We start from the raw sequence: 17,619 nt of genomic DNA on the forward strand, positions 1-17,619 counted from the left end.
ACGATTACCATTCGGGACATGAAAGAGATTAAAAAAAAAATTCTACCTTCCCATGATATTACTGTGATGAAGGTCTGTATTTTCGATGCTGTATATATACAGGTGAAATTGTAGCTGCAAATGATGTGGCGATTCTGAGGGTCTCCTCGGTACCTCTGCTTCCGCTATTAGTCTTGGCATTATCTATGCTCTTTTCTCTCATGTAGGAGGTTCCCCTCGTGCTTTTGACACTCATCTTACACTTTCTTGGGCTCCTGAAGCATCAGGCACGGCACTCCAGCCCCGCACACACAGCTCAGCGATGGGATTTGACGTTTTCCACGTCAGTCCTAGGACAAGCGGCACGGGCACTGGGGGAGGGCGGTACTGAGTGCAGGGAGAGCAGCTAATTAGCGTTAATCACCTCCAGCCGAGGCTGCCCGGTGCATGGCCCGTCCCCGCCGCGCTCCCGGGCGGGGGCAGCGCCACAGCAGGGGCGGCCGAGGGCCCTTGGCCACTTCAGCCCGGAGGAGCCTGACGGGCGAACTCGCTGCGGCTGCAGCTTGCTCCCGGGGGCTAGCGCAGGGGCAGACACTGATCGCCGCTCCGGGGCCAGGGACAGGGCCCGAGGGAACGCCCGAAGCTGGGGCGGGGCACAGCAGGGCTGGGATCGGTAAAAGGCCTTTCACCCACAGGGTGGTCGTGCATTGAACAAGCTCCTCAGGGCAGTGGTCACAGCAGCACGGCTGACACAGTTCCAGGAGCGTCTGGACGACGCTGTCGGGCACGCGGTGTTACTGTCACGGTGTCACTGTCGGAGCTCATTCGGGTCCCGCCCTCACGGCGGCTGCTCTGCGGCCCCGCCCGCCCTCACGGCGGCGCGAGCCCCGCCCCGCGCCCCTCACGCATGCGCGCGAGCGGCGGGCCCCGCGCGGCCCGGGCTGTCACGTGACTCGGGCGGCGGATGCGGTTCCGGGTGAGCGCGGGCGCGCAGCGCAGCGCGGCCCCGAGCGCGGCCCCGAGCGCGGCCCCGAGCGCGGCCCCGAGCGCGGCCCCGAGCGCGGCCCGGCCCCGCTCCTTCTCCCGCCAGGTACGGCCGCGGAGGGGCGGGAGCGCCGGGCCGGCAGCCGTGAGGGCCGGCAGCCGTGAGCCGCGGCCGGGCCGCGCGGGGCGGGCGCGGGGGGAGGCGGGGTCGCGGCCCGGCCGCAGGTGCGCAGGGGGCGGCGGATTCAGCGCTTGGGCCTGGCCGGGGCGGCGGTGGCGGCGAGCAGGGGCCCCGCGGCCGGGCAGCCCCTGGGCCCCGCTCGGCCGCGCCCGCGGCGCTGCCGCCGCTGAGGGAAGAGCTGTGGACGCGTAAATCTGCGAGGGGAAAAGCGCCTGCCGTGCCCGCAGGATCGGCCCCGAGCGGCTGTTCCGCCGCGGCGCAGCGCGCAGGGCTGAGCCGGGTCGCGGAAGTTCCTCTCTAGTGCCTTTTGTCTTAGTTCCTCCTGATTTCCTGCTACTGATTCAGTACACGAAATAGTAGTTATTATTTCTAGTTGACTTGTAAGGATATTTAAGTCTTTAAGGATATTCCTTTAAGACAAAGAAATATCTGGGTAGGCTATAAGTTCTTGGGGATTGTTTTGAGAAATTAGTGTTTATCTTCAAATAAATTTGAGTGGCGCACAAGTACAGGCCCTTCTATTGCTCTGGATGTGGAGTTTAAAGTAGTATTCATGGGAGGAAAGCAAGAGTTTTCAGAAGTTTTCTCTTTTAGCTGTCTGATTTCTCTGTGCTTTGATGCTTAAAGAAGGCAGTAAAAAGAGACAATTGTTCTGTTATTGACTATAGTCCTCCAATGGTCTCATTTTGCAAATTTACAAATGGTAAAGTCTGGAGGTCCATCTTCAGATCTGGGAAACTTGTCCTGCATTTATGGCTAATCTGGCCACGTTTTAAAAACCATTGGAATCATAGAAACATTTAGAAATTGCAGTGAGCTGCATCCTGTGGGTTTGGGCACCAGAAGATGTGTCTGTTCCTTGCTTTAGGCTTGTTTTAAAATCAAATGTGAAAATTACTCTTAAAGGCACCTCTTTAATGCCTGGAACCTGGAATGAACTTGACACTCAGTTAATGTTTCTGTTGGCACAGTGAAGGTGAATACTGTGTCAACAGTATTGTGAGGGGAAAACAGTAGGGTAACCTTGTTTTGAAGTTGATTTTTTGAGATGGAAACAGCTTTCTGTTCTTTGCCTGTCAGGTACATTGTTCAGTAAAAATGCTCGACTTTGCAATTGTCTTGCAAAGTTAAACTTTGTATTTCTTCTATTTTAGATGCAGGGGTGCTGATCAAGGACTGAATATAGGTCCTTGTATTGGATAGGCAGATATAACCATGGAAATATCTGGCTTGTAATTATTTATGTGTTTGCCTGAGAACTCAGAGGTGAAAATCTAAATAATAATTTTTGCAAGCAGCCTTTAACTTCATGAATAAAATGATCTCGTGCTTTCTGTTGTCCTTCTACCCACTCCTGCTGCCACCCCCTTTTTTAGGTGTTTGGGACAGGCTCCAGTATCTATTTAGCTGTACTGTCAATTTTTAAAATTGGCAATTTTCAACAGGCTGCTTAACACTTGTATTTGATATTCCAGAACCTACCAGCTCAGGCAGCTTGGTATTACTGGGAGAACTCTGAAAATTATCTATTCTTCTAGGAAAAAAGGGTGAAAACACTGATGTTTGACCTCTTGAGTAGGTTTAACCTGCTGTTCTGGAATGGAAACGTGTTCATTAGCTGTGAAAGAGCAGTCGGTTTGAGTGATGTGTTCCCTTTTTGGAAAGCTGATCCTATAGAACAGTAAGTGTAATTTGGTTTTCAGCCATGTAAAAAAATTATATCCCTCAGTTAATAAGCAGTATTGGTTGCATTCAAACTTTGTACTTCCTGGTGTTGTGTTCATTGCTTCTTTGCAAAATATCATGGTTTCTTGTTTTGATGAGTGTTGATTTTCTTAATGCCTTCCTTGATAAGTTTCCCTGTTTCTTCCAATCTTTAGAGCCAACACAGCCAAGAGCTTCAACTGGTTTGGACTTCTATGTCAGCAGAATGGTTTACCATGTTCCATTATTGGGGATTCCTTGTTGCTGGTGATGGGTGAGCCTGAAAAAATACAGCTTTACTTGCACATCATAAGGTGAGTTCTCCAAAAACACTCTCTTAAATAATTATCTTCAAAGTGTTTGGGTTGTTTGGGTTTTTTCTTTTTAAATAGCTTGTAGTTTAGATCTGGACTTTTTCTCAAAATATACACTTAATTACATACTGTAGAGTCTAGAGACATCAGGTTTCTTACATTTTGGAGTGAATTGGTGTAATCATAAATGATAGAACAGGTTGCACAAGGCCTTAATTTTAACTGAGGAGTTGATCCTTGACTGTATGAAATCCCTTCCAACCTAAATTATTGTATGATAAACCATACCACGAGTAGTTTTATCTGGAAAAAAAAAGTAAAATGGAAACAAACAAAAAACTTTTCCCTGTGTTTGGTTTTATTCTGCATGGTACCTCAATTTGATGAGAAGTTAAAGGATGTGTTGCAAGTTTGGGAATTACCACGGTATTGAACTAACAGCATCTGTTTTATTCCTGCAGCTCCTCTTTAGCCCATTGTGCTGAAGACCAGAGGTGCTGCCTGATCAGGAGTCTCTGTTAGCAATTCGAGTTGGTTGGAGAATGGAAGGAGTTGAGTTTAAGGAAGAGTGGCAAGATGAAGATTTTCCAAGGTTTTCAATTATTTTTTTAAGCAATTCAGATCAAACACATAACATCAGCAGTAAGGTCTTCCTGGTGAACTGATACTCAGTAATAACCTTGAAGTGATTTCCATTAATATTGCAGTTTTGAAAAGGTTTTGTGGCATATTTCTTCACGACTGCCACTGTTGACATTTCCAGTGTCTCTGAAATCTAGATTTGTAAGCTTGTTTATTTCCTGTGATAATATTTTGCAACTACATTATTTGCATATTACTCCCAGTGCCTCATGGCCCAAATATTTCATTAGGCAAAATTTCTGAGGAAAGTCTTTAAAAGTTAACACTTCTACTGATGCTTGGGCCTACAAAAAACCTAAATCAGCTTTAGGCACATTTTATGATGAGTAAATTTTTTATTTACTAATAAATCAGCAATTTATTTCAAGTCAAAATTTGTTCAAGCAAGAATACAACAAGTTTTCTTACGGATGACACACTGGTAGTCAGTGTTTAGGTATTTGTCACAGGAAGGGATGGTCATTTGAATGCTGTAAAGGAATTTTCTGCTGCCTTGGGGTTTGTTAACTGAAAGCTTCAACTTAGGCCATAAGTAAAGTTAGTTCAGTGCTGTCCCACAGAGGGTTTCTGTAGTAGTATGTAAGTCTAAATATATGGCATTTAAAAAATGTAAAAGGAGGTTTGTAACAATAATTTGTACTTTGTGTCCCAGGCCCCTGCCAGAGGATGATCCTGTTGAGTCTGATGCACTGGCTGCAGCTGGAACAGAAAGTGAAGCCAGTAAGAACATTCCACCCCAGTCCAGCTGACTGCTTCCTCCTTAAAAGGCTGCTTTAAAGTTCCTTGGTGTGGGGGGATTGTTTTACTTGTTTTGGTGTTTTTGTTTCTGTGGTTTTTTCATTTCATTGGTGGGGGTTTTGGAGGTTTTTACATTTAAAAAATTTTTTTGGATTTTTTCTGTCTGCTTTATTTGTGGCATTCCAGTGCTGGATTAGTAATCTGATTTATTCCTTGCTTTTAACTCCTGTCTAAATCATGCCAATATTTGCCTTGTACCTCAAAGCATTCTGTGTATTCACAGAACAGATTCTTTCATTTTCTGTCCTCACTGTTGTCTGTCAGTCTTTTTTTTCCAGGTTGTATATTATTTTATCAAAGACGGTTATGATGTCACTGAAGCCTAACAAAAGCAAGTGCTAGGGACATGAATCTATTTCACTATTTGCAAGGTTTATTCAGTGTAATACCTGGAACAGCTCCTGCATGCAGCAGGCAGGGGCAGCAGTGTCTGAGGTGGTGAAAGTTCATCAGGTTTTCCTTCTGTAGGGAGTATGGTTGGTGTCTGCCACCCACCTTGTTTAAATTAATTTCTAATGCATTATGAGAAAGGACTGTGCTTTTCTCTCTTGGTAATATGCTTATCTAAACTTGCTTTAGCTTTGAAAATAATTTGCTTTCTTTAGATACAGAGGGTAATGGAACCAAATTGAGGAAGAAACTGATGGCTCCAGATATTAGCTTAACTTTGGATCCCAGTGAGGAATCTGTTTTGTCTGATGACTTGGATGAGAGTGGAGAGATTGATTTGGATGATTTAGATACTCCTTCAGAAAATAGCAATGAATTTGAATGGGAAGGTGAGTATTTTGGTCCTTTTGTCTGATGCTCTAAAATATTTTCTTAGTATCTTTTCTTAGACTGTTTTTCTAGTAAGAAATAGCTGTGACTCAATGGTGCAAGAGGAGAAATACAAAGGGAGTGATTAGATTAGGAGTGAGAAATAGGTGCAGTGGCTTTTTAAAGAGCAAACCAGACCTCATCTGATTAGTAAACAGGCAGTTAACAGCTGTAGCTGCAGATAAACCTTGGTGAAGATCATCCATATATGCATCTGTAAGGCTTGAAGTTATGGAAAATCCTCTGTTGCAGTAAGTTTTTACGAACCATCCAACAGAAAAAAGTACCCAAGGTGTTTTGCATGTGTTAAAAATCAGTTTTAAATGGAGGCATCTAGATTAGCTACTCAGAAATTGATGAGTTGCAATTCAAGGAGGACAGAAGAGTATTTTTAAAAATACCAAGTAATATCTGATCTCAAATCTTCCTGAGGTGAGAATGGCAAAAGCTCAATAGCCATAGAGTGTGCATATTTGCAGGCTGACGAGAGGGAGTAGAAAAGCCTCTATTTTATATCAAGGAATTCTGAAATGGCTTCATAGGAAGTTAAAATAGCTCTAGTCACACTAGTAATTATCTCAGTTTTAAGACAATTAATAGGTGTTAATAGGCAAAACCTGGAGATTCTAACAAATTTTATCTGAGAGAAACGTTTTGTGTAGGAGTTAAAGCACAAAATTTAAACGTGGAGTTTGATGATGTTTTAAGGTCCTCTTATGGAAGCCAAGAGCAGTTGTGTTGGGCAAACTGTTGGAGTCTTTAGTATCTGTGAGCTTCATGGTTTAGGAATGTCTCTAATAAGTAACATGTAAACTCAATTATTATTTTCTCATCATGAAAATAAAATAATTTTAATTCCTGAATAAACAGGAAGTTCTCTTTTCATTGTTACGTTTGAAGCACTGCTTGTGGAGAAAGAAACACTCTTCAGAATACAGGGGTGGGTTTGGTTTTTAAGTAGCTAAAGGCATATTGCAGGGGAAGTTTTCTCAACAGAGACTGTGTGTTTACTTTGTAAAAGGATTTTCATTGTTTTAATGAAGAATAATTGGTATTTAGTGTTAATTTTGCAGTGATGCGAAGGAAATGTTCCAGATGTTTGTGTCTTGTTTTCAAAAGTGGCTGAAAAGGGTTTCTGTCTTTTCTTTCTTTAATGCTGCTGCCTTCATTTTCCTGGAAGGATAGTTTCAATTAACAGCTTTGTCTTGGGAACAGACAACTAACTTGCAGTAGGTTTTTCTCGCTTTGGGTAAGGTCCATGCAACAAAGTCAAGAATCATAATTTCATTGGAGCAAAATTGTCTTACAGATTGCTGTCAGCACAAATTTCATATATTTTGATTGCACACGTGAATTACATTTAATTTTCCATAGATTTGCCTGCATGTCTGCTTGCAAGGTACCTCAATGTTTTAAATCATGCTTCATGTAAATCTGTGATCAACCTCTGTAATTCTCATTGGAGTTAACCACTTTGTCTATTTTGGTGAAAATCATTGAGGTCTGTGTCCTGAAAGCCTACAATTAATTAGGCTTCCTCCATGAATGGAAATTTTTCACATACTTGTGATAGAGAAAATTACAGATAACTGCCAACATGGGTGTGTTAATAAAATACCCATGACATCATGGTGTGTCTGACTGGCTGAAGAATACCAAAATAGATTAGATAGCAAAGTGGTTAACTTGTGTTGTAGCTGATTGTCACTGTGCACGGTGTTCATAATGGGTCTCCAACACGTTCTCACTTTGGCAGATGATCTTCCAAAACCAAAAACTACTGATGTGATGAGGAAGGGCTCGCTGGCTGAGTACGCCGTGGCAGAGGAGAAGGACGACGGGCGGCGCTGGCGAATGTTCAGGATCGGGGAGCAGGACCACAGGGTGGACATGAAGGCAATTGAGCCCTACAAAAAAGTTATCAGCCATGGTGGTAAGGGCTGGGGACGTGCTCGGGGGAGCTGCTGAGCAACTGCTTCTTTATGCTGGGTTGGGGAGGCAGAACAAGAGCTTTGTGCCAATTCATTTGTTGCAGTGTTAAGACATGGTTGATATGATAATTCTTCCTCTATTAAACTAAAGCTCCAAAATGTACAGGTGGTCACATGTACCAAAATGCACCAATGGAATAAGATGCATTTACTCTATCCTACAGTGTCACTGCTACCTAATGTTTTGGCTTCTAGACTATTTGAAACATTTAACTACTAAGGCAGAAATCAATTCCTGACTCTTCCCAACAGTCTGTGAAGTTTAGGTTGGAAGAAAAGCTGACTAAACTTTAATAACATATTAAATGTACCGAGTTTCTACACTGAAACGTTGGTTATAGATACAGGGTTTGATTGACATCAGCTTCAGCTGTTGCTTTAGAAGCAGACAAACTTGAAAAAGACACTTTGATTTTTTTTTAACTGTACGAATGTATCCATGTGGATGTTTGTACATCTCTTTAAGGTAAATAATGAAAAAGATTACTGAATGTGCTTGACTTTGTGTGAATACAGTCAATGTATTGTCACCTTTGTCACTACTGCTGCTTATTTCTTTGTTTTTAGGTTATTATGGTGATGGGTTGAATGCCATTGTTGTGTTTGCTGTTTGCTTCATGCCTGAGAGCAGCCAGCCTAACTACAGATACCTAATGGACAATCTATTTAAGTAAGTCATCATCTGCCTTTCTGGACTTTTGTTATTTTTAATATATTTGAGCACTACTAGGAATTATTTTCAGATGAAGATTGTAGATATTAAAGTTCTCTTTACTTGTCTCTCCAGATATGTAATTGGCACTTTAGAGCTGTTAGTAGCAGAGAACTATATGATAGTTTACCTGAATGGTGCAACAACAAGGAGAAAAATGCCAAGTTTAGGCTGGCTTAGGAAATGTTACCAGCAAATTGATAGAAGGTAAGAAGCTCTGCAATTATTTTCTTATAATATTCACATGCTCAGGGATAGACATATCCAGGGAAAACTGCTGTTTAATGTGGTGTGTGGTCCCTTCTGTTAAGATTTGATGAAGGAAATGGGTGGTACTGGAAACCTCTTCCTGTACCAGGCAATGTGGGATGATGCTACAAACATGCCTGGGTAGTGTTGTGTGGTGTTTTGGTTGCTTGGGGGTTTTGTGTGTGCTTTTTGTTGCTGTTGTTCTCAGCGTGTTTTTTTAGTGAAAATAGTATTCTTAGAATACTGACTGTTGTTATCTTGTAGAATATCCTAACAGCTTAATGTATTAACACAAGGTTAATAAGGGGGGGTCCTTTGTGAACCACTCCATCGTTAGCTGTGTTAAAAGATTCAAAGAGGTTTCTCCTTGGAATGTTACTTCCTTGTCAAATTGATTGTGAATCTTTAGTTTTTATTTTACAGTTGTGTCGTATTTTTTCTTCTGATGGAGGTTGACTTCTAATTATATGATGTCAGAATAGTGCATTATGTGACAGTTGTGCTTCTGAAAACATACTTCTTATATATTCCAAACCCCCTGGTCGTGCTGCCTTTTTGTTCTAGTAATTATCCATTGTTTGAATCCTTCAGGTTAAGGAAAAATTTGAAATCCTTAATCATAGTTCATCCTTCCTGGTTCATCAGAACACTCCTGGCCATCACAAAACCTTTTATTAGGTAATATTCTGGAAGCTTTTTCATAAATAATTCTGACAGCTGTTTGCTTTGAACTTAAAAGACTGTTTTAATATTGACCTAGTGAAAAAAACATTTAGAGTTGTAACTGTACCCTGCATTTGTTCTTCCACAGCTCAAAATTCAGCCAAAAAATTAGGTATGTCTTTACCCTGGCAGAACTAGCTGAACTCATCCCCATGGAATACGTTGGCATCCCAGAATGCATAAAACAGTACGTTTTTATTCCAACATCTTCTACCTTGATCGTGGTTTAGGAGTGGTAGGTGCTGTAATCAGTGTTTGGTTTGAATGTAACACATAATGAGTTAATTAAGATCATTGCTGTCTCTAGGAGTGTCCATGTTTGAGCTCTTTGCTGAGGGCAGTTTGGTGTGGAGTAGCCAAAATGTTCATGTGCAGTCATTGTCACAGTGGGGCTTGGTGCAATTACAAAGTTGTGGGGTGTGAATTAAACCTTCTGGAGAAGGTCTCATTCCAGTTGTTCTGCACCTCAGTGTGTATATTAAACTGACTTGTGAGTGAGAAATTGTGGGCCTGTTGATCCTGAAGTTATTTGTAATGTCTTCTGAAGTGTTTTAATTAAAATGTGGAACAAGTTAAGTGCTGAAGTATCACTTGGATTGGGTTTTCATTTAAAAGAAAATCAGCAATGGGAAAATGCTGAATCCCTCCCTACCCACCACAGTTTGGTACTACTTTGGTAAAGAATTAGACAGCATCAATGTAATTTTTTTCCTTCCCATCCCATTTTAAAATACCCATTTTAACATCAGCACGATTCTGCTCTCAAATAAGATGATGATCTTTTTGTGAGAAGCATTTGTGTATGCAGTAATAGAGTAGAAACCCTAAACTTGAGTCTCAAGGAAACCAGATGAAAACACCAACAACCCTGATGGCAGCCTGTTAGAGGGTGTGACACCCAAACCCTGGATCCCATCGTGATGGGTGAGCACAGGCTGGGGAAGGTGGCCAGGTGTCACCTGGACACACCAGTGCTGGACAACGCCTCGTGCCCTGCACACGGCTGGGTATTTCTGCACACATCAGCTGCTCTCAGTTCCACACTTCAACTCTGCAAGACAGAGAAACAGTTTTCATGGGGTGGGAGTGAAACACATGACAAGGGTGAGGCAGCCTTGTGCTGTCTTTACAGGTTTTTTTCTGGGGTTTTATGGGTGTGTTACGAATATTCAGACTGTCATTCCAAGCTTTAAAAGACTCCCCTCCCTACTGATGAGCCTTTAACTGTTCTGCAAAGTCTGGTTAACGTGAGGAATTAATTCTCAGATTTCTGTGGAGGATTATATCTGGCTTCAAACTGTTACAGATAGAGACTTTAAATTTTAGTGGTGAATGCTAACACTGTACAAGAGGTCATATTGAATTCATTTGTTATGTCATAGTAACTAAATCTTAATTTTTTTGTTTCATGCTAATATATGTTGGAGGTATGGTAATTTTTTCTTAATTATATCAGTTTCAAAATTTGATAAGTTTCTGCAAATTCTGTTGACACTGGTTTGCAGCTTCTGTTGATTTTGGCCTTCATATGTTATATTTACTGAAATAAAACTTTTCCTCACCAAGGTATGAAGAAGAAAAGTTTAGAAAGAAACAGAAAAGGTATAATTCATATTTTGATTAGGGTTGCATCTAGATAAGACAATTTGCACTGCAACTAACTCCCAGTTGATTGGCTTGCATAAAGGAATAAGCATTTGTAAATATAAACATGCACTAGTGCCCAAATTTTTATGCATGACAGCAACTATACTGTACTTGCAGGCAGTGGAATCTGTAAGAACTCATCCTGGGTGTTCAGACAACTATTTGTGAATAGTTTTTATTACACTTTCATGTGAGATGCTCACTTTTAAGGGGATACATGGGTTCTCAACTTGAAGTCCTTAAGAGGCCAAAGTATGAACCCATTAAATGAAATGTCATTGTTTCTAACAGGACCTGATCTCTGGAGATGAGCTGTATTTAGGTGCTAAGCTGTAGCTATGCATTAGCAGAGATGAACCTCCGTAAGAAGTTCTAATATTAAATCTTGTATTTTTGGTATTCACTACCTTTTTAGTTATTAACTTGCATAATGCAATCTCAATTAGTATTTTAGTGCTGTTTGTATTTGCAGTGCCTATGTTCCTTCCTAATAAATACTGGATTTCCACTTTAATTTCCAGTCTCCTGCTAACTTCTCAAGCTATTCCACAGCTGATGAATTTTTTTGAATGGATATGTGTTATTTTTTTACTCACTAACAAATGTACTGAAAGATTTTGCTGCTAACTTTGTTTTTTTTATTACTTTTCCTTTGTGTGCCTAACTATTAAGGAAGGTTTATTGTCCAAATTGGGTAGACAAACACTGAGATTGAGGTTAAAGGAATTCTGGAAGCTCTCATGTAAATCTAGTGATATGTTGAAAATTCTTTAGGAATTACACCAATTAAGTGATAATTTAAAGAATCCCCAGTAGAACAAGCACTTTTTAGTGTCCCTGTCGATAACTTCACCTATACTACCATCAGTTTTGTAGAAAGCAGTATGTTCTTCAGTGAAAATTAGATCTAGAGATCACAGGCAGAATTGGATACTGAGCCTTGAATCAGATAGAAAGCAGCTCCTTTTTATGGGTTCATGGCCCAGAGGAGCTGTCACTGTTTCTATAATTTTTATAAACTGGCTGGTTATATTTTGAGAGTCTGGACAGTTATGTTAGAGAGTAAGCCTGGTCTTAGTCTCTTACTTTAGAACTGCTGTTGGTTTTAATATTAATTGACCTCCATGCACAACTTAATTTGCCAGAAGATGTTACCAAGATTGTAGCTTGTTCTTACTGTAAAGAGGAAAAGCACATTTTGTGCAGGGCTTTCAGTCATCCCCTGGTTTTTGCATTTTGTTTGCTGGTCCCAAGGCAGATATTAAAAAATAAGGTACAAAATCAAACCCACTTTTATCAGGATGATGGTGAATTTTTCCAAGGTAATTGCAAGAGTCTTAAAACATAATAGAAAAAGTATTGCAGTTAAGGAGCCTCCTCACTTTTGTTGATTCAGCTAGTGCTGTTACCTTCTTGGCTTAATTACTATAGCATTAGAGGTAATTCAGTGCTTATGAATTCATCAGAATGTTGTCGTGCTGTCGTGCATTGTATTCCTGCTTGCATTTGTTATTATGAGCACAGGCCATGCTTTTTTCTGCTGTAGTCAAACTTCACTTGCACTTTTAAAATGCTTCCTCTCAAGTGCTGTAGTTACTTAAATGGTTTCCTAACAATTTTAATTGATTTCTAGGGGGTGGTAGGAAAATAGATATTGAAAAGAACCCAAACATTATGACTACACTAAATAAAAACCTTAATTTAATATTTATTTACTAAAACTTTTCCCATGTAAAAGCTTAGTGTTTTCCTGCTAAGGTTAATAGTTTTAAACCTAATAATACAAGCTATCAAACTATATTAACAGAGTTTATTTTACTACTCTCTTTGCTAAGCAGAATTGACCAAGAGCTGAATGGAAAACAAGAGCAGAAAAGTGAACAGTAAGTTTGGAGTCCAAACAAGACTGAGGAATACGCAGATGAACGATGCCACTCGTGCTGCATTACAGTGCATCCTCTGTGTGTGTGTATTATATAACCTGTTGCAAAAGGTGCTTTGGACTAGCACACAATGAACTGCTTACTGCTGTATTGGTTTGTCTTGACTTTAATTGCTGTTTATGTAATCGTTTTATACTGCTAAATGGCAAAGAACTCTATGTTTTCAGAGGATGTTCTTGCAACTGTTTATCTAAATGATGCATGTTCTTCAGTAAAATATTTATATGCCTAAATGTTAAAGGAAAGAGATAATATATATATTTTTATGACTGAGCAATATATTGTGTGTACCTGCTGAAGGAATTCATTTGCAGGTAGACAAGGCCATAAGTTACTTGTTGTTATTGTATAAATGTGTTTTGCTGTAAATGGTCAAGTGCATTTCTTTGTTGTCATGAAAACTTGTTTGGATATTAACAATCACATTAACTTGGCTTTCACAAATACAGAGATACATATTTTTTGTTCACTTACCTTACACAAGCTCACTCCTTCACCTCACTAGGGTGAGCTTTGGTGTCTTTCAGTGGTCCAGGATGCAGAACTGCAGTTCTGTGGGTGGCAGTTTGCTGGCCACGGGGTTCAAGCCTGAGCAAAAGCTGAACTGTCTGACTGGTGGGAAACCAGACCTCTCTCAGTTGAAGTTGTGAATTTAGATTCTGCTTCAGTATGTCTCAGCTAGCAGCAGGAAATGAGTTCATTGTGGTACTTCATGGATGAAGCTTGGCTGTGACTGGGAGGAGCTCTGGTCATGTCAGTAGAACTTGGGAGCTACACAGGTATTCTAGCCACAATGCTATTTTGGGCAGAAATATGAGAAGTCTTACCATTTTTTGGTCTTATGCTGCCTGTGTCATTCTCATAGATGAAACATCCATTTCTAAAGCTGTTAGGCACATGATACCAGCACTAATTTAACCTTTCAGAAGTGTTTTAAAGGTGGGGTGTTTTCACTCCCTGCAATGGGGGTAAATCTGTAAGGGGTGTTCTTGGACACATAACTAGTGTGTTTAGGTTTACTGGGACAACAGTAATGCACTGGTTACTACATTGTAAAAGTTTGTAATGTCTTTTGATAAATATTGCATTTTTCCATGTAAGGGCAGGTATATGCAAATAAACTCATTCAGGAGTTGAGCAATATAATGTTGTAGCAAGTATATTAAATCTTGGCTTTTGGTGTTTATTGTGCTCACAATTTTGTCTTAATGCCAAAAATTATCACTTTTTAACTATATTTAATGTTACTCAGTTACCTTATTAAAAAAAAAGTTATGTTCAACCAGATTACTACGTGACACTGATAAACAACAGTTGTGAGATATTCCATGGTCAAGACTTAGCAAGTAACAATTAATCCACTGTCTCCAGTGATACCTGTAGAGGCTCTGAGAGCACATGGATGTCAGGTGAGAGAAAACTGCTCATGTCTCTGGGAGTTTATTTAAGTCTGCGGTTCAGATACTTTCATCTCAAGGTCAAAGTCCTTTTGTTGCTGTAGTTTCTGTGTCAGAGTTTGAAGGAGATGGATAGGCAGGATGTATTCACACAACAGGCAATGCCACATTGCCTTGCATCCATTCCATCGGGTTTGGGTCTTGCTCTGAAAGCAGAACACAAATGCACTTTCTTTGGGGCTGTCTTATCTCCTGCTTCAATTTTGACATTGGCTCACGTTAATGTAAAGTGCAAGTCAGTACCTGGAGCACCTGCAGCCTGTTTACTTCTGATACTTGGACAGTGTGGTCTGTACAACCATGCAAATCTGATTTTTACTGGGTTTGCATGTGTCCTAAGCTAAACAGGAAGCATTCTGATTATCTCCTTTCCATTTTTTCCTAATTGATAAAAGGATTAGTCTCAGTAAAATTATATTCTTTGTGGAGGGACTGTAGTTCTCTCTGTCCTGTGGCTTCCTGAGTGTGTAGTGCAGTACAGAGCAGTTGTTCTGTGTATGTGCCACACTTGCCAAATGATGGGATTGTTACTGGGCTTCCTGGTGGCCAAGCATTCTACAGTTGCAGTAGTATGATTTCTTCTGGAAATGTGTATGTGCTTATAAATGGTTTATTTCTCTAGTGTAATTTGTTGTGAATGAGTATACAGCACAACAATTGTTCTGTCTCTAAAGATTTGCAGCTGGAGAAAGAAGTGTACTAAAGAATATTCCCCTCTGACTTCCTGCAGCTCATCATTTAGTGGTGAGGTGGATGTTTACAAAAAGCAAAGTGGTCCCAAAGCTATGGATAATGTTTTGTCAAACTTAACTTTTTTAAAATTTATAATACAATGTAATATATTTTAATATTTAAAAACCTTAAAAGTTGGAATGTCATACTTAAATAAAACTTATTTCTAAACTTGCATCACTTGGTGATAAGATACAGTATTGTAGGGAATTCACCTTTCAATGGCACTTCCTTCTGAAAGTAAAAGTAATTTTGCTAGAATTTGGTGAGCCCTGTCAAGAAAAAATTTCATGTGTCACTAATCTACCTCTGATTTGGAGGTCTCATTAGTTTATGTACATTTGTTTATGTAGTAGTGAGTCATTACCTATCTCATTATTGCTGTGCACAACTGAAATAGAGATGTTTGGGCCAGTGGCCTCTCGATGTGACATTTCCTAATGATTTCTGCAACGGGGTAAATTCAGAAGTGGCCAAGAGATTCTGGAGAAAGTGTCATTAAAAACTGATGGCAGAAGACTCTGGACTCGCTTGAATGTTTAGATCTGTGTACTGTGGCAGAGCCACGTTCTGTTGGAGGGTAGTGGGAAGGGATGTACAAGGATTTAGTGCTGAAGCAGATTGAAGTCTTTGAGGTTCTGGGATGTTGAAATGAAGAACTTTTATTCCAAAAAGCATAGAACTAGTTAGAATAATATGTAACCTTGTTCATAATGACACAGTTTAGCATATCTTTTTCCTTTACTCTCAGGAAACAAGTAAAGAACAGTCCCAGTTGCTGTGGGTAACATTCTACTGAGAGACTTTAGCTACAGCAGCTGCACTCCAAATTGCAGTGCATTGGGATATTGGAGCCTGGATCTGCTTCAGCAGCTTTGTTCATCATACCCTAAATGCTCTAATGACAGTAAAACTTTCAGCAGTTAATTGTGTCACACTTCAAGGTTAGATTACACGTGGCAGTAATGGAATCTTTTATGAAATGACCTGGAAATGTGTCAGGGGGAGGAGAAGGTGTCCTTGGTGCCTGGTCATGTCAGCTTCATTGATGCTGTCTGCTGAAATGTCTGTGGTTGACTGAAAAATGTTGAACTACATCATGAATAGTCACTTTATTAACTAAATCTCTCACAAGGTAGAAAGTTTCCTGGTTAAAAGCCTATTTCTTTCAGTGCCAAATTTTTGTCAGTGTATCCTACAGATTTGCATAGTATTTAGTATCTAGGAAGATGGCTTAAATTCATGTCTTCTCAAAAGCTGTTGTCTTTGGAAATGATTTGAATTCTCAAGTAATTCCAGTCTCCCGCAAAAACCTCATGAGGAACAGAGAGCAGAGGGATAACAGCTTTGCATGCATTTTGTAACCAGAGAAGCCTTGCAAATCTTGCAGTCAAAATTCTTATGGCTGCAGTTCATTCTGAAGAGAATTTTTCACTGCTTGTCAGAGACACTTGAAACAAGTGTTTTAATTACACTTTTTAAGGACGCCTGGTTTTAGAGTAACACTCTGAAATGTAAGGAATATTTTAATATTCATATTCTGAAAGACATCTTGCAGCTTCCCTAGCTTCAAAATTCTAAGTTGAACTACACTATTTCTTTGATCACCTCTCATTACCCATATTAAACTAACAGGAAAAAAGGGCTTTGTGAAGAGGGTCCAGTCATATTAGTTTTTCATCATTCCCTTCAAGCATGACTGAGGTCAGTGAAATTAAAGCCATTCTTTGCTCAACTGGATTTTTTTCAGTTTTGCACACTGAACTGCCCAGATTACTCTGATTTACATGGATTTTTTTTTTGAGGAGAAGCTGTCAGAGTGTTTTCCAAAAGTCCTTATCTTACCATGTTCCTTACTCTAGATTTCTCAGCTGCTAGTCAATACTGATAACATGGAATTCCAGTTTAATAATTACAAATAAATATTCATGGAGGATAGATGCTTGGTTTAGCAGTGGCTCTGCAGTTTACAATGTTTCTTAGTAACTTAACAAAACCATTTTATTAACAAGAAAGGCCTGAGCAGTAAGATGCTCTAATGGTTGAATCGTAAAGTGGAGGGTTAAGATGGAATGATTACACTGTCAATTAGTGTCTGTAAACTTTATTGTGTGTGATAATGGGAAACGTGCAGTGTTTAACAAAATGAAGCTGCAGTAATCATGCACAAGCACAGGTTGTGAGTCACGGATAATAGAACTGGCTTAATTGGGCTAGTGACACTCTTCACGCTTGTGACTATTTTCCTTTGTCCCTTTAATAGAAAGAAATGTAAGTAGAAGACTCCTTCACCTACCTCTTAAGAATATATTGATCCTTTCATTTTAAATGAGCTGTTTTCTGCGTCCCAGGGGGTCACGGGGTAATGTGCCAAACACGTGTGTGAATGTCCAGCGGTCCTTACTTGGGGTATTTTTCACGGGGAGAAGCCGCCGCTGTGTGCGGTAAAGGCCTTTGCCCGCGGCGTGAGGGCGGGGCCGTGCCCGGGGCGGGGCCGTGCCCGGAGCGGGGGCGGTGCTGTGCTGTCCCCGGGGGCGGTGCTGGCCCCGGGGGCGGTGCTGTGCTGTCCCCGGGGGCGGTGCTGTCCCCGGGGGCGGTGCTGTGCTGTCCCCGGGGGCGGTGCTGTGCTGTCCCCGGGGGCGGTGCTGTTCCCGGGGGCGGTGCTGTGCCGTGCACAGGGCGGTGCTGTCCCCGGGGGCGGTGCCATGCCCGGGGCGGTGCTGTGCCGTTCCCGGGGGCGGTGC

At 40.9% G+C, this 17,619-nt stretch overlaps 1 protein-coding gene across 3 annotated transcripts; it reads left to right on the forward strand.

Moving 5' to 3' along the window:
• The first annotated feature begins 892 nt into the window (after positions 1–892).
• BNIP2 (BCL2 interacting protein 2) lies at positions 893–15,052 on the forward strand. Of its 3 annotated transcripts, none has more exons than XM_063412311.1 (12): positions 893–955; positions 3,025–3,162; positions 3,624–3,754; positions 4,457–4,524; positions 5,208–5,381; positions 7,178–7,354; positions 7,980–8,082; positions 8,200–8,331; positions 8,965–9,051; positions 9,185–9,283; positions 10,663–10,698; positions 12,582–15,052. In XM_063412311.1, exons 3-12 carry the CDS (start codon positions 3,705–3,707, stop codon positions 12,628–12,630), a joined length of 975 nt encoding a protein of 324 aa, XP_063268381.1. In that variant the 5' UTR covers positions 893–955; positions 3,025–3,162; positions 3,624–3,704; the 3' UTR covers positions 12,631–15,052. The 3 variants fall into 3 exon arrangements, with proteins under 3 accessions (XP_063268381.1, XP_063268380.1, XP_063268382.1); XM_063412310.1 differs by having other exon boundaries at positions 915–1,069; XM_063412312.1 differs by lacking the exon at positions 10,663–10,698 and having other exon boundaries at positions 915–1,069.
• The last annotated feature ends 2,567 nt before the right edge of the window (positions 15,053–17,619 follow it).

The sequence above is a fragment of the Prinia subflava genome, chromosome 15 (genome assembly GCF_021018805.1).
Source record: "Prinia subflava isolate CZ2003 ecotype Zambia chromosome 15, Cam_Psub_1.2, whole genome shotgun sequence".
Taxonomy (NCBI): domain Eukaryota; kingdom Metazoa; phylum Chordata; class Aves; order Passeriformes; family Cisticolidae; genus Prinia; species Prinia subflava.

Bases quoted from the DNA above. Each gene is read 5' to 3' on its own strand.
- BNIP2 (XM_063412311.1), top strand. From the start codon at position 3,705: ATGGAAGGAGTTGAGTTTAAGGAAGAGTGGCAAGATGAAGATTTTCCA. The intron at 3,755-4,456 runs GTTTTCAATTAT...TTTGTGTCCCAG, and splicing joins CAAGATGAAGATTTTCCAAG to GCCCCTGCCAGAGGATGATC. The intron at 5,382-7,177 runs GTGAGTATTTTG...TCACTTTGGCAG, and splicing joins CAATGAATTTGAATGGGAAG to ATGATCTTCCAAAACCAAAA.